A 15767-nucleotide genomic window follows, 5' to 3' on the forward strand; every position below is an offset into this window, starting at 1 on the left:
GAGCACTCAGCTAACTTTACAATGCCTGACGGTAAACAGCTGCGCAGGAATTTCAGGGCCGGTTTGTCTGGTGCGTCATGTGACGCTTCTTTATAAACAGTGCTGTGGAAACAAAGCAAGAAAATGTGAGCGGAAATACATAAGATTACCATTTCCTGGGACTTCATCGTGCAGCGTTGTGTGAGACAGCTTTGGGGGACAACAAATGTCCCACTCCGCGTGTTTTTTTTTTTCTGTTTTGAAGACCATACAGATCAGATGAGTTATGCTTAAGTTGTGTTAGCTCTTAACAAATTCGTGCTTTTATCGGGGACACCGGAAAACTCGCCTTATTAACGGTTCGCACTGAAAAAATTCTCAGTATTGGAAACTGTATTGTTTTCTGGAAATTGTGGGGGACGCGTAATTCTAAAAGAACACGTTAAAACCCACAGAGCACTCGCGATTTCTCATTTGTGGTTCGGCACTCCCCTGTTTGCTGTTTGCTGGACTTCGTACAGAGTCACTTAAACGACATGTTCACTCAGTGAGCTTGTCATGAGCTTACATTCTCCGTATAACCGATCATTCATACACTCCACTCCTGACTTGTTCATTTGTTCATTCACACTGAATTACGTCACTCTGAATGTAAAAGTTTGGCATGATCACAGCCATGACATAAGATTTACTCCACAATTGCGAGACCATTGCCGCTTCTGCCACACAGTATGTGCTCACCTGATCTATTCTAAGCAATAGATAGGTCAGTAGACTTTACTTTCCTAAAGGTGAAGTGGATATTTGTGTTGATGTGCTTTTCGTCCGCAGGGTGCCATGCTAGGCCTGCTGACGTCATTGGGCATCTCACTGTGGATAAGCATTGGAAGTTTAGTCAACTCCCCCACATACCCATCACCACCGCTCTCAGTGGACGGCTGCCCCGCACTGTATCGGAACGTCACCAACAGCTCTGAGCCATACGTTCACCCAATCATTACCGAAGAGTAAGCGCCCCTCTAACTCAACTAAACTATATCAGAATGGAGAGAAACTTTCTTTGTGACTACCATGGCACAGCGAGGACACATAACGATACATCTACGATCATCCTCGCTGCAACTTTTCGTTGAGAGACTCGCAGTCGCTCATGCTTAGCTTGACCACAGGCCGATAAGGCAGTAACTATATCAGAATGTCATCATGATGAATCACTGTGGATTAATTCGACGAAGGCGTTGCTAAAACTGTGGAAGGCAACAGGCTTACAGCGATGGCGGAAGACCAAGAGCGATATCGTGACCGTGAGGAGTGTGACTTTCTTTGTGTGTGATCCACCTCTTCCGCTTTCACTCTTTCTATATTTCCCCTTTTCTCTCCCCTTTTCTCTCTCCTTTTCTCACTATCTTTTTCTACCTTAAAATTTTGAGCTACCCTATCTCTTTCCCCAGTGTAGAGTAGCATATGAAATTTCTAGACTGGTTAAAATCCTTGTCTTTTCTTCATGTCTTGTCCCTTCCATATAACTTGGCAAATCAGATGCGCATTCTAAGTTCTCCGCACATTTAAGAAAAAAATCATATTTACGTTAAATTATACGTGAATGAGAAACAATCAGCTTCAACATTTATCATATATTCGATAAATGAAAGTGCTTAAACTACAATATGAGCGTTTGTCAAGCATAACTGCTACGAAATGCTTGACGATATGTTTCCCAGTTTCTTTGCGAGAACAGTCACTTGAAAAATGACGAGAGTGTGAACTTTCACACACCTGCACTTGAACAGAAACTTTATATGTGCCTCTAACCTATACGACTGACTAAGTTCAAGTAAACAAATACTTTACTGGTTGCCCCGTTTTTTCGTCTTTCAATTCCAGAGACGTTGGTGACGGCGTCTACTCGCTGTCCTATCTGTGGCAGACGTTGTGGGCGTTCCTCGTAAGCTTCGCGGTTGGCATTCCTGCCAGCTTCTACGCAAGTAAGAAAAACATGCTTGCATTTTGACACTTGAAAGAACTTTAAGTTCAAGCCCCTTTACGACGCCGACTCTACACAAGGGTTGCGCGAATGCCCGAGAATTTCACAAATCGCGGATGCGTTACTCGGAGAATCACTGTGCCAACGAGGCGAACAATCAAGAATAAAGAATACCGAAGAAATTCACCTGAATCGAGTGTGCTAACATCGTGCGGTTGGCTGATTGGATTATGGAGTTTAAACATTTTAAAGTGATTTAGGCTATGAGAGACGCCGCACTGGAAGGCCCCAAACACTTTAGACAACCTGGCGTTCTTTAACCTGCACTGGAATTGCGCAGTAAACGGACCTCTAGCTGAGCGAGTCCCCATCAAAATACGACCGTCCCAGCTGGGGTCGAACCCGGGCCTTTCCGGTCAGTATACAAGTACCATATTCACTGGGCCACTGCGGTGACCCTTCATCTCACACAAACAGTTTTTATGCATGCTGTTAATTGAGTGAAGCGCTGAGTTCCAGTTTGAAATTATTTACCCACGCAGCCCAATGCAAATGATTATCCGAAGCATTGGATCAGTGCTCGACTGCTGACCAGATGGTCGCGGGTTCAAACCCGGCCACCACATTTCCATAGAAGCGAAATAGTAGAGACCGCTGTACCGTGCGGTGTCAGTGCACTTCAAAGAAAAGCAGATGGTCGAAATTCCCGGAGCCCTCAGCCACAATCATATCGTGGTTTTGAGACGTAAAATCTCGGATATTATTACAATGTAAATGATTGCCTTTTGTTTGTTTGGTAACAACCAGCCGTCGAGTGTGAAACAATAAAGGCAGGAGATCTGCACTTTTGTCCGAAACCGCGAGTTGCCTCGGTCACTACTACAAGTGCTTCTATAAATAAAAAGAAAATTCGTGCATCTGTCGTTTTTTTGTTTCTAAGGTGCTTTACGTGGTTCTTCTGAGATGAAAAAAAAAAACCGGCAGCGCCTTTCTCGCGCGTATTCAGGCATAGTTCTCCATGTGTTTGGTGTTATGGTGCACGACACAATGTTGAAAATCGGTGAAAGAAGACAGCACTAGTCAACATCAAGCGCAGTCACCCATTCGGGAATCACTGTGATTACTAGGTGCAAAGAAAACAAATTTCAAATTGCGTGCAAGTGAGCTTCTCATAACAAATTTCAAGAAAATTTTTTGTATCACTGTCTTTTACGATTGCTTTCAGAATGTTATTTTTCTCTTGCAAAAAAAATTGCGTGGCTTGAATAAGTGGCACAATGCTGGAACCATCAGCGGAGCTCGTGTTCGGCGTGTAGCAGTGTTTTGCTATAGTAACGCCGAGCTCTTGCTATAGTAGTTCCAAGTGTGGCTAGACTTGGCTTGAGATGTCATGCGACTGCTCGTTACGTGAAGTTGTGATTTCAGTAACGTGACAAGGTGTTACGGTGTTTCTGGTGGGAAAATGTCACGTGTGTAGCTATTACCCAATGTTTTGTGATTCTCTTGACGTGAATGAATGTCACGTGATTTTCAGTAGCGTGAGTAGATGCTGCCTGGTGTTACGCGATTTCTAGTCACGCGGGTAGTTAAGCGATGTTACACGAATCTATTAGCGCGACTAGCTACGTGTCATTACGTGATATTAGTCACGTGACTAGTTATGACGTGATATTATGCTATTTTAATTTCGTGGCGAGTTGTTAGGCGATGCTGTGATTTTCAGTCACATTACGTACTCGCCCATCATAGTTCTTGAATTCCCCGCCGGACAACTTGGCGCTCGTGTTGTTGTAGCGAGGTAGAAGACGAAGAGGACGAGGTGAGTGCGTATACCGCTTCATTATTATAATAGTTCCCATTCGCACTACCCGGTGCAACGAAGAGCTTAAAGAGCTGTGCTCTCAATAATCTTACCACTCGATTGTTTTGAAATGAGAGCGCACTACTTAGACGCGGACAGAAAGACAGGGACAAGCGCTTACTACCAAGTGAAAATTTATTCGGAAAACTATGAAATATATACGGACAGATGACTGTCATACTGACATACTGACAGTATATACTGACTCACCCAATCAACCATATTGACAAACTTACCACTCGAGTTTAGCCGCAGTGAACGCACTGGCCATTTGGTGCGAACAATTTCTGACCAAAGCAGGGATTCTGACATGTAGTTTCGATTCCATTTTTCTTCTTTTTCTCCAGCTGCAAACGATCCCAAGAAAATGAACCCGAAGCTGATTTGCCCCATCGTGGACGTCCTGTTTCCGTACCTTCCGGAACGGTACAGAAGGCCGTTCAGGTTCAAGCTGGGAGAGGAATACGTGAGTGCGATACTTGTCCTCGACTGTAGCTATCAGCGTCAATTCGCAGTGGTACTTTCTATGGAGGAGGAGGAGGAGAAGGAGGAGGAGGAGGGGGCAGACAGTGGCACTCCATATCTGCAACTGTGCGATGAAAAAAAAAATCGGAGATAAACATGACACTTGTGCTTGTTTGTCTTGCTTGTTTCGCGCTAAATTTTCTTATAATAAGAAGCGCCATATGATATCTCATCATAAGTAGTTTCCTTATCGGCTTACGAGTAATTGGTATTGTTGGAATAATTCGTCATTAAAGTTTGAAGACAGCATGAAGGTTAATGTAAGCGATATACCCAGATTATAACTTACGTCACTCGGTCTTTTTGCTCTCCATCAAAAGGTTACGTGGACGTTTTTGCATAGCACCCCTATCGACAAGAGTTCACCGCTGCTACAGATTTTAGCCCTTCTCGGGCGCGCAACGCCGCAGCACCTGAGATTAGCTCCAGTAGCATTAGCTGCATAGCAACCAGCGGCGTTTGAATACGTATCAGCTATGTTCTATATGCAGGTTACACGTATAATTCCTGCCTGTCGGGAAAGGGTGTGTCCGAACGAACGTTCGACGGCAGAACATAATACTTAATCTCTCACCCACCTGCGATATTTACCGTGTGTCAATCATTCTCACCCCTTGGTGTTCGCAGGTTGCGCATCAGCTTCAGCAGCAGAGCCAACGCAAAAGCGAGTCACAAGCTAGCGTCAAGATTACCGCCCCACCGATTCAACGGGACCCCAAGCTTCTGGGCCAGAACGTGTCCTACATCCAGGCGCTCACGGATAAGCTCTTTCCGGGCGCAGCCTTTGGTCCTGTGGAGCCTCTGCGCTATGATCCGACATTGTCTTCGAGTCAGTACTCCACGCACTTATAGCTTACCCTTCACACTTACACAGTGAGGCTGCCCTAATCATCGTCATAGGTGCCTGGCATAATGGCAATCACACGTTGGCGTTCGCGTGCCTTCGTGTACTCTTTGTGTTAACTGTGCACCTCGCTGTCCTGCCGAAGCAGATCTCGGAGGCCACGTAGAAAGAAGCGTGTGGTTGAGTTCTGCTCCGCCAGTTGCTGCAAAAATTCCGGCTGCTCTAAAAGGAAGGGGCTTAAGGCTGCTCTATATGTTGTCTCGATGATCGCGCCCCCGCGATTCGGGCCCCCGAAGGCATTCGCATCGAGGCATCCTAGTCTGTTCGCAAGAAAACTGTCTGTTCTCTCAAGGACCTCGTTTAATTTATTATCATTATTTTTCTTGACTGTTCATTCGCATTTCCCATAATTAAACTTTTGCTTCGACATTATGTGTATACAAATATTATTCACTAAAAAAACCAGAACCATCACTGTCATCGAAGTTTTACATTTATAAGACCTTTTTTTGCAATATAGGGAAACGAGGAAGTGAATGAAAATTTAACAACAGTCTCACTGGGTGTCCGTGCCCCTAAAAGGGAGACTACGTGCAAATGATAGCAAGGGAGGCTTTAACGTCGAGAGGCTTGAGATGCCACACAGACTGCGCCGCATGTGGTGAGGAATGGCAATCACTCACGTGGACACACACACACGAGACAGACAGACAGACAGACAGACAGACAGACAGACAGACACACACACACACACACACACACACACACACGCACGCGCACACACACACACACACACACACACACACACACACACACACACACACACACACACACACACACACACACACACACACACACACACACACACACCTCATCATTACGCAGGAATGCCGAATACGTCTTATAGTTGCAAGCAAAACTGATTTAAAAAATAAGCAGGTCCCACGTACTGTGGGAATTGATGATATGCGAAGCACGAATGAGGAAGGTTCATATGCCACTTTAAAATCAGCGCGATGTTACGAGGTGGACGTAAATTGTGTCGTACATGACTCCCATGCCATAATTATCATGTTTGCACCAGTCATGTACATTCGTCATCCATTAACGTTACGTAACGCCGAATTTGGTATATGTGGAGCTAGCAAAACGACCACGAGCGTATTATGAGCGTAGCATGTAGTCATGTTATTACATGATACGCATCTCATGATTATCATGTTTGCACTAGTCATGTACTTCCGTAATTCATTCACGTCCGTAATACGACATTCGGTATATATAGAGCTAGCGAAACGGCCGCGAGCACGCTATGAGCGTAGCATGTAATCATGTTTCCCATGACACGCATGATTATCTTGTTTAGACGTGTCATATACTTTCGTCGTTTATTCACGTCACCTGATAGAAAATTGGGTATATGTGGAGCTAGCGAAGTGGCCACGAGTACGCTATGAGCGTAGCAGGTAATCGTGTTTCACATGACACGCATATCATGATTATCATGTTTAGACGTGTCATTTACCTTCGTCGTCTGTCCGCGTCACGTGATACCAAATTTGGTATATGTGTAGCTAGCGAAAGAGCCGTGAGTACATCATGAGTGCGGTACGTCGTCATGTTCTTACATGACACTCATGTCATGATTTTCATGTTTGCACCAGTCATATACATTCCTCATCCATTGACGTTACGTAACACCAAATTTGGTATATTTGAAGCTAGCAAAACGGCCGCGAGGGTATCATGAGCGTGGCATGTAGTCAAGTTATTACATGATCGATACGTATCTTATGATTATCATGTTTGCACCTCACATGTATCTTCGTCATTCATTCACGTCCCGTAATACTAAATTTGGTATATGTGAAGCTAGCAAACGTCTGCGTGCGCATCATGAGCGTGACGTGTAGTTATGACTTGTCATAACATAAAAATCATGACATGTATGTGGGTCTGTCACTTATGTTCGATATTCACTCATGTCACACCATACTGGTATTGCAAAATGTTATGTGAACGAAACCACCGCAAGAGCAGCAAGATCATGAAATGTAAATCATTACTTCATGACATACATGTCCCGATTTTCATGTTACGACTAGGCAATTATGCTCTTCATACAGTCATGTTATGTCATACTGAGTTTGGTATCGATACCGCTATCGAAACGGGCAGGAGGGCTAAAAGTCGTAGGTGTCTAGATAGATAGGTACGCTCAAAGTCACCGAATTAAGTTCGCTAAGAAATACTTCGCATATAAAATAATGTGACCACTATTTCAGTTGTGAATCCGCCTCCACCCAAGTTCTGTTCATGTACCACAAAGCACTGCCACGTTTGACATCATACGTCACATCTCAATGAACGTAGTGTCTTGACTGTGAAGTCTTCACAATGTAATAATAATAATTGTTGGAGTTTCAAACCAAAAATCACGATATGATAATGAGATACACCACGTGGTAGAGGGCTCTGCAAATTTAGACCACCCGCTGTTCTTTCAAATGCGCCTAAATATTAGCATACCGGCCTTCAGCATTTGCGCATCCATCGAAATAGTGGCCACCGCCGTCGGGATTTGACTTCGGTACTATCGGGTCAGCAGTCAAGGGCAGCGGAACGACACGAGGAAAGAAAGACACAAAGAGCGCTGACCTTGCACTTCTTTAAGAATCTGCTTCCGCTTGATGCAGTAGGACACAATTCTGGATTGGAATGTGGTTTGAGGTTGGCACATGAAGCGGCAAGATCCAAGCAAAAAATGATTTGGCAGAAAAAGACCCATCGTATAAGAAATTTGCTCGTGAAGTACTTTGGTTTGAGATATTTGGTTCGTGTGGTTGCGCGGCACTTTTAAAAAATGATTACTATGAATGAGTACTACGCACTAACTTCGTTTTCCACAGCAATTATAGCGCAATTTTTTCCAGTCAAATAATATAGTGAGGCCCTGTCTGCAGCTTGAAATAGAGAGGCAAGTCGCGTTATTAACCAGCTGTTCTGTGATTGCGGCGCGCTTGAACCGAGAGCGCACAACACTTGTCACACACCAGCGACCGTCGCAGGAGCGTTGGATGGCAATGTTATCGTTGCGCACGTTTAACAGACGGCCGGAAACAGCGATGCGTGCGGTGATAGTGTTGAATGCGCGGCTAACATCTTTAACGGCCTTGGCACTGCCGGATATTATGAGATAACGGGGCAGATGCACACGCGTGACAGAGCCTTCACCTCCGTGTTTCGAAGCGTAGGAAAGCGATGCCCGAAACAGACTATCGACCACGTTTGTCAAGAACCCCCGTGTGACCTATGACACGATACAATGTACGTGCGTGTGTGGATGCATAATTTCCAATCGTTAGCAAAGACTTCACCGTAGCCCGGGGTGTAGTGCTGCAACTTCGGGCACTTCGTGCAGAAAGAACACTTGGACGCGCGGACGGGCACGTGTTCAGAAAATTTCACCCATATCGCCGATGGTTACCACAAGCAACAAATCAACCTCACATTTGCTTGATAGACGTACCGGACCACGTGTCCATATAGAATAATAATGGTTCTCGAGTACTGACCCGAATGTCGCAGGATCTAATCCCGGCCGTGGTGGCCTCATTTCGATGGAAGCGAAAATGATAGAGGCCCGTGTGCTTACATTTAGGAGCACGTTAAAGAACCGCTGTTACACACCACCGCGTGTCTCATAATTATATCGTGGTTTGGTGACGTGAAACCCCAACAATTTAGCTATTTATCATCATCATCATCATTACTACTACTACTACTACTACTACTACTACTACTACTAATAATAATAATAATAATAATAATAATAATAATAATAATAATAATAATAATAATAATAGTAGTAGTAGTAGTAGTAGTATAGTCATCGTCGTCGTCGACTGATACTGACTGCCTCGGCGTGGGGATCAAAACGACAAGTTTTACGCATGACTGCTTGCGACCTTGCACGCGAGCAGAGCGATTTGACGGGCACCGTACCTCGCTAAGCGTTCGCACGGAACGTAATCCTGTTGCGTAATGGTGGCGCTCGGGAACCGAAACAAACACGCCTCTCTCTGCACCGTCAAGCGCCACGTGCGTAGGTTCCATGGCAAGTTATTGATGTAGTGGCTAACCGGTGTCACCCGTTGTAGTTGTTAGGCTCCGTACGGGCAAGCGACCCCACTTCTGGTGCATAGTCGCTGTTCTTCTATGGGTCTTCGTGAGGGTGTTTTCGTTATTGTCATTGTGACACGACCCACGCCATATCTCCATGGTGTGCATGTCCGTGAATAGCGGCTGTATGATATAACAGTGCATGATATAACAATTAAGAGATGTTACTCGTAAAGAAACATTCTGAACGTTCTATGTGTGCGAGCGAAAGCTTGCGAAGGCTGCAGGCGGTCGCTGCTCAAGCAGAAATGAAATGCACCGGCCAGTTCCGCCCCGCGAAGGATTGTGAAGGGCGTGCCGGGGGGGAGTCGAGGCTGCGTCGCTCGGCCAGCCACTGTGAACTGTGGTCAAAAGGCCAAGTCCCACTCGCTATTTCGACAAACACCAGTTTACTGCTTCTACCTTTGCAAAGCCTGTGCTCTCACCGAATTACTTCGCATTAAGAAGGGAAACCACGTCAGCCTGCACAGCGGACGTATTCCCTCAGCCAGTGTATTTAGAGTTACGTGAGGTCAGGTCTATACAAGAAGTTAGAGGGCATTGATTGATATGGGGTGGTTTAACGTCCCAAAACCATCATATGATTATAAGAGAGGCCGTAGTGGTGGGGGCTCCGTAAATTTTGACCACTTGGGGTTCTTTAACGTGCACCCAAATCTGAGCACATGTGCCTACAACATTTCCGCCTCCATCGAAAATGCAGCCGCCGCTGCCGGGATTCAATCCCGCGCCCTGCGGGTGGCACAGCATCTTCTTAACTCGTCTTCGTGCTACCCGTGGTTCTACTGTGACACTACCGTAACTGGCTTTCGTTCGCTCAATTTATTTTGTCAAACTTCATGTCTGTTCCTTTCATAGTGAGGTTGGGCAAAAACAAATTCGTCCCTGTTATGTACGCAAAAACTGGTAGCGCGCATATGACATAAGAATCACGATAATCCCACTGCTCAACGCTGACCCACTAAAATGAACAAACTGGTGGCAAGGACCAATTAGGATATTTCACGGACGTAACCAATAATTCAGACAGACCTTAATGAACCATGGGGATTAAACCAGTGATAGACCCCGTGACCACGCACTTCAGGTTCGCAAGTTACCGTCTTGGCCGTGACGCGTCTTGCGTGTCTGAGGTGTGCACGCATATGCTGACACGTTATACTGACACGCCGCTTCTAGCATGCGTGTCAGCATAACTAATTAATAGTGCTCGCTGGTGTAACGTAGTGATCAGTTTAGTGACAGTTCGTTCTTCAGCCAGAGATGAGTGCGCCTTGCTGTGGTCTAAATAAACTGACTTTGAATGGAAAACTGGGCTACTTGGTATTGATTCTCATTTAGTACTGTGCAAGGCTCCTACACAAAACAAAAAAGATGACAAAGGATGGAAGAAGTGCACACGCCATTTTTTGATCAGTGCAGCACACACTACTAAAAGCATTCTGCACAGGTGCACGAACAAAGTTATGTTTTCTTGAATTCATGATCTGTAATCTTGCGGCGCTGTGTAATATGTGTGTGGTTGACCTGCATTGCTGCCTTCCATTTCTATCTCTATCACTCCGCCAACTGCGTGTAAAGTAGTAAACTGGAAAATCTATCGCTTACCTTCCTTTCTATTTCTTTGTTTTCTTTGCCACGTTTCCTTGTTGACGTCGTGTTTTCAATCTTTATTTATTTCATTCGGTATGTTCATTCCACTGTACATATCATTGCAACGCACGAACGAAGACACAGTCCGTCTTGCAAAGACATGCATTTGTGGCTTGCAATAAATTGTTCTTAACATGGACAAGGTGCCATTCTCTTCATGTAGCTTTCACAACCATTATGATTCCTCCACTCACAGGCGTTGATGTAATTTTCATTTTCATGTATAGCTTACCGCAGCTTCTATTTAAACGAAAAAAAAGTTAAGTGGAAGGTCTTCAGCTTCGCCATGCTCTTTAGGCGATCGTCGTAGTTCGGCCATCTCAGTCCACAATGATGCCCCGCCGCGGTGGTCTAGTGGCTAAGGTACTCGGCTGCTGACCAGCAGGTCGCGGGATCGAATCCCGGCTGCGGAAGCTGCATGTCCGATGGAGGTGGAAATGCTGTAGGCCCGTGTGCTCAGATTTGGGTGCACGTTAAAGAACCCCAGGTGGTCGAAATTTCCGGAGTCCTCCACTACGGCGTGTCCCATAATCATATGGTAGTTTTTGGACGTTAAACCCCACATATCAATCAATCAAGTCCAATATGATTCCTATACCTATGAAAGAAGTTGTGGCTGCAGTCGTCGAAGCTTAGCTTGCAAGCAGCGGTAGCAACCATTTCATGTGGAAGCGGGAACATAGTTGCAGGTTAGACTGTTAATAAAGCTGATAAGCGATAGCGAATGTAGTTGACATTCGAAATAACAAGACGGTAAGCGCTTCCGAAATTACGAATGCTACTAAGGAGAAGCTCTTACTCGTACGCTGCTTTGACGGCGTATATAAAAAAAAGAAAATGCTATGTAACATAAAATCGCTTTCACTTCCTTTCCATGAAAAACAAAAGTACAAACAAAAGTAGCATGGTCATGATTACGGCCTTTTTATGGATGTTTTTCTGATAAATACATAGTCAGCTAGATACTAGCCCATCTTATGAACTCGCTATATCTCCGGAATTCGATTTGTCCTACTGACCTTCTGGTCTTGTTAGTGCTACCGAGACAAGTTATTTGTTGTGTGTGTGTTTTTCATTCAGGAAATATTTTAGTGATCTACTTGTAAGTAGATAAGCGATAATAGAATAGGTATATAACAGAACAGTGCAAGTGTTCGGTGTAGCATGGAGCAAATGTTTCTGAATGCGGGGATATGTTGTTGCTAAGCACGTGTGTCTGTTGACAAGCGTTGCCCATGATATAAAGGAGAAGTGTTTCCGGCGAATGATACATGGCTGTGTGCATTCTTTGGCTGCCCGTAGGCTCACCGTTCCCGCCTCCAACCGAGGTCGTGTCCCAGCCGCCGCCATTTCTACCTCAAGTCCCGCGAAGAAGGCACTCTAGTTACCGTAGTAACAACGATGAATCATCGAAGATGTAAGGGCGCCATCTTGTTGGACGGCTTGCGAGAGAGAAGGTATATTGAATGATCAAGTGGATTGAAGTTTCGCTGAAGTGTGTTCCTGGCGTGCGGAATCGCCACCATGTGCAAGGGCAACGACAGATGTCGAGGGAGCGACGACTTGTAGACGAGTATGATAATTGTTGCCACTGCCAAAGAACTGAATAAAATATGTAGTATGTTCAGCGCTCAAGGTGCGACCGGTGAAAGCGTCGGATTTCTGGCTGCCCCTCAAACGCTTCATACGCTTGGAAGTACTGTTGAAAGTATCACGTGGAAATGTTTATTTAAACAATCAGATGACTAAGTTAAGAGTCAAGCGCAAAATTTTTCGAAACTATAAAACGATATTTATCTAATAAACACTACAAACGCCATTAAAGTTATATCTGCTACAGTCGGATACAACTTAAAAAGCCTGTGGCACAACCCCCTCAAAGGCGGATGCACACAAGACGGCACCAATGGGCACTAGGGGAAGACTGACGTCATGAGCCGCATGGCTGGTGACCCCAACTTCACAGAACATAGCTGAATGCGTTAGCGTAATTATTTTCTTAGTCGCAAGGCTGATCAGCTGTAGCACTTCGGTCATCTGGGTTCCGGATTGCTTCACTTGTATTCGACTATATAGCAAACAAAAAGGTTATGAATGACAACGTGAGAAAAAAATAGAGCTTTGAAACTTCCTTTCAACAACCACATGCATTGTATGCCGGTGCGATTGCATGATTTTAATAAAAATTAAAAAAACATGAAATAACTCACTCATGATTGGCATTTTGTTTTGAATATGCATATCGGGTGAATAGACGATGAATAAACAAATACGACTAGTGAAAAGTACTGGCACAAGTTGATAAAGTTCATTACAGTGATAGATTCATGAAATGCGTACATGACGGTCTTACATGTGAGTCGGCATCTTTCGAGTTTGAGTGCAATATAAAACTATCGTTCTTTATAATATCATACAATGAGGCACCAAAACCAATATAACAGCATCATGGGCACCGAAAGCCCTGGACACTCAGCACAGGTGTCAGTGACGCATGCAGCGCATTCCTGGCTACAGCACATTGCCTGACCACCCACTTCTTGCTGTATCTTTCCATGAAGAGCGCACTGTGCGGGAGACATTTTCGAAACGCCACCGAATTGATTGATTGATTGATTGATTGATTGATTGATTGATTGATTGATATGTACGGTTTAACATCCCAAAACCACCATATGATTACGAGAGACGCCGTAGTGGAGGGCTCCGGAAATTTAGACCACCTGGGGTTCTTTAACGTGCACCCAAATCTGAGCACACGGGCCTACAACATTTCCGCCTCCATGGGAAATGCAGGAACGCCACCGAATCGAACGCTGAAGTCAACTTATTTCTTTACTCTCGAAATGAAGAGCTCTACGTTCTGCTGCAATGACCTGCAGCCTGCTCATGCGTCGTCGGCATCAGCGTGTGGCTTTCGCAGGAGGATACGCAGAGAAGGACTCAATATGCTCAAATGTAGTTTTAGGGGCGAAGCTCCTTATAGCGGCACCCGTTCGTTCCTCGTAGTCGTAGTCGTAGTAGTAGTGTCTAACGAGTCTTACGTTTTGACCTGCAAGGTGGTGCCGGTGGGAGATTTCTCCTGTGCGTTGTTGAACAATAAAAAATTCGTAGCGTGCGTGTTAACTAAAAGCCGAATTCTCCTGTCTCTCATTCCCCATTAGCAGCCATTGGCATGTACATTGAGCACTATCTGACAAGAAAGGGATGCTACGTTATACTCGCCGGGCGTAACCTCCTTCGTTTTAGAAAGGTTTAGCGAGCGTTGGGCCGCTGTGCCATGAATACAGTGAATTAGTATATACCACGAAGTCGAGGTGGTTAAAGGGGGGAAGTAGACACGAATCGCAAGCCGTAAAAAGTGTGCGTGTGCCACCTCTCGTTTAGTCCTTGGAATGTCCGCTGGATGGCGGTGCTTCCATATCGGGAATATATGATGAAAAGATGCGAGATGGTGGTACTTGGAGTGTTGAATAGATGGACGAACGGACACACAGACAGATGCATGGATGGACTCACGGATGGCTGCACCGACGGATGGACGCACGGACGGACGCAGGGGCGGATGCATGGATGAACGCAGAAACGGACGTACAGATGGACGTGCGGACGCACGAAGAGAAGCACGCACGGACGGGCGAATTGACGCACGGACGGTCACACAGAAGGACGCATGGACGGACGGAAGCAAGAACGAATGGACGGACGGATGCTTCGCCCCACTCTCCATAATTCATTCCATGTATATGCTGTCATTTTTCTTCGTCTTTCCTTCGCCATGCCGATAATATGAACTTTATGAACGCTCCTCGTACACGCCGTGGAAAAACACACCTCAGATCACCCGGTCGTCCATTTCAAAGTATTGAAATAACTGAAGTATCGAACAAGTAAACGCATGTGCCACAGAGATCGGAGAAAAAGGAAACGGCTATTTTTATTTCAGCCTTTTTGTTGCTGTTGTTGTAGCATCTTCGGAAGAGATTTCGTCGCCATTTGGTAACAAGTGTGCTCACTCAACCAAATTACGGAGTATAGGTAAAGAATTAACCTTCACTGAAAAGAAGAAATGCCTGCTTCGACAGCATACAGACACGTGATGGTGGTTTGTTGACCAATATTTCTGGAAAATGTGGCAGATATCTGAAGAATACCCTTGCCGACATCCGTCCACCAGATGGTCAGAATTTCTGGAGCCCTCTCATAGGGCGTGCAATCATATAGTGGCTCTCGCATGCAAGATGCCACATAATGATATTAAAAATTATTATTATTATTATTATTATTATTATTATTATTATTATTATTATTATTATTATTATTATTATTATTATTATTATTATTATTATTATTATTATTATTATTATTATTATTATTATTATTATTATTATTATTATTATTATTATTAATACTGGCTCCCTCCCAGAACCATTACCGCTATTCTCCTCCAAGTTTTCATTCAGATGCCCGTAGCGTGAAGAGATCTGGTAGGCATTGACAACCGCAATGGCACAGCTCCGAACTAGGGGATGTAACATAATAAGATTTGATCATGCTTAACGGCTCAGCCTGCTAACACGGACACATAGGACAACGCGAACGTCGTTCACGTTTTCCTGGCTTGGCTCTTACGTGCGTGTTTTCATGCCCTTATTTTGACATGAATGCCTACCAAACGGCTCATCTCTCCCTAATTCTGAAAATTTGTTTTTCTCGCTTTGGACGAAATACGTTCACTT

General features: G+C 44.8%; 1 protein-coding gene across 1 annotated transcript in view; it reads left to right on the plus strand.

Annotated features, from left to right (window-relative positions):
* Positions 1–12667, plus strand: part of LOC142769242 (sodium-coupled monocarboxylate transporter 1-like) — a 29404-nt gene extending 16737 nt beyond the window's left edge. The window contains exons 13-17 of the mRNA XM_075872321.1: positions 811–986; positions 1864–1964; positions 4172–4290; positions 4977–5178; positions 12331–12667. Of these exons, the coding sequence (XP_075728436.1) occupies positions 811–986; positions 1864–1964; positions 4172–4290; positions 4977–5178; positions 12331–12449 (717 nt within the window). The 3' untranslated portion in view covers positions 12450–12667. The remainder of the gene's footprint in view (positions 1–810; positions 987–1863; positions 1965–4171; positions 4291–4976; positions 5179–12330) is intronic.
* Positions 12668–15767: the final 3100 nt, after the last annotated feature.

Source organism: Rhipicephalus microplus, chromosome 1 (assembly GCF_043290135.1).
Source record: "Rhipicephalus microplus isolate Deutch F79 chromosome 1, USDA_Rmic, whole genome shotgun sequence".
Lineage (NCBI taxonomy): Eukaryota > Metazoa > Arthropoda > Arachnida > Ixodida > Ixodidae > Rhipicephalus > Rhipicephalus microplus.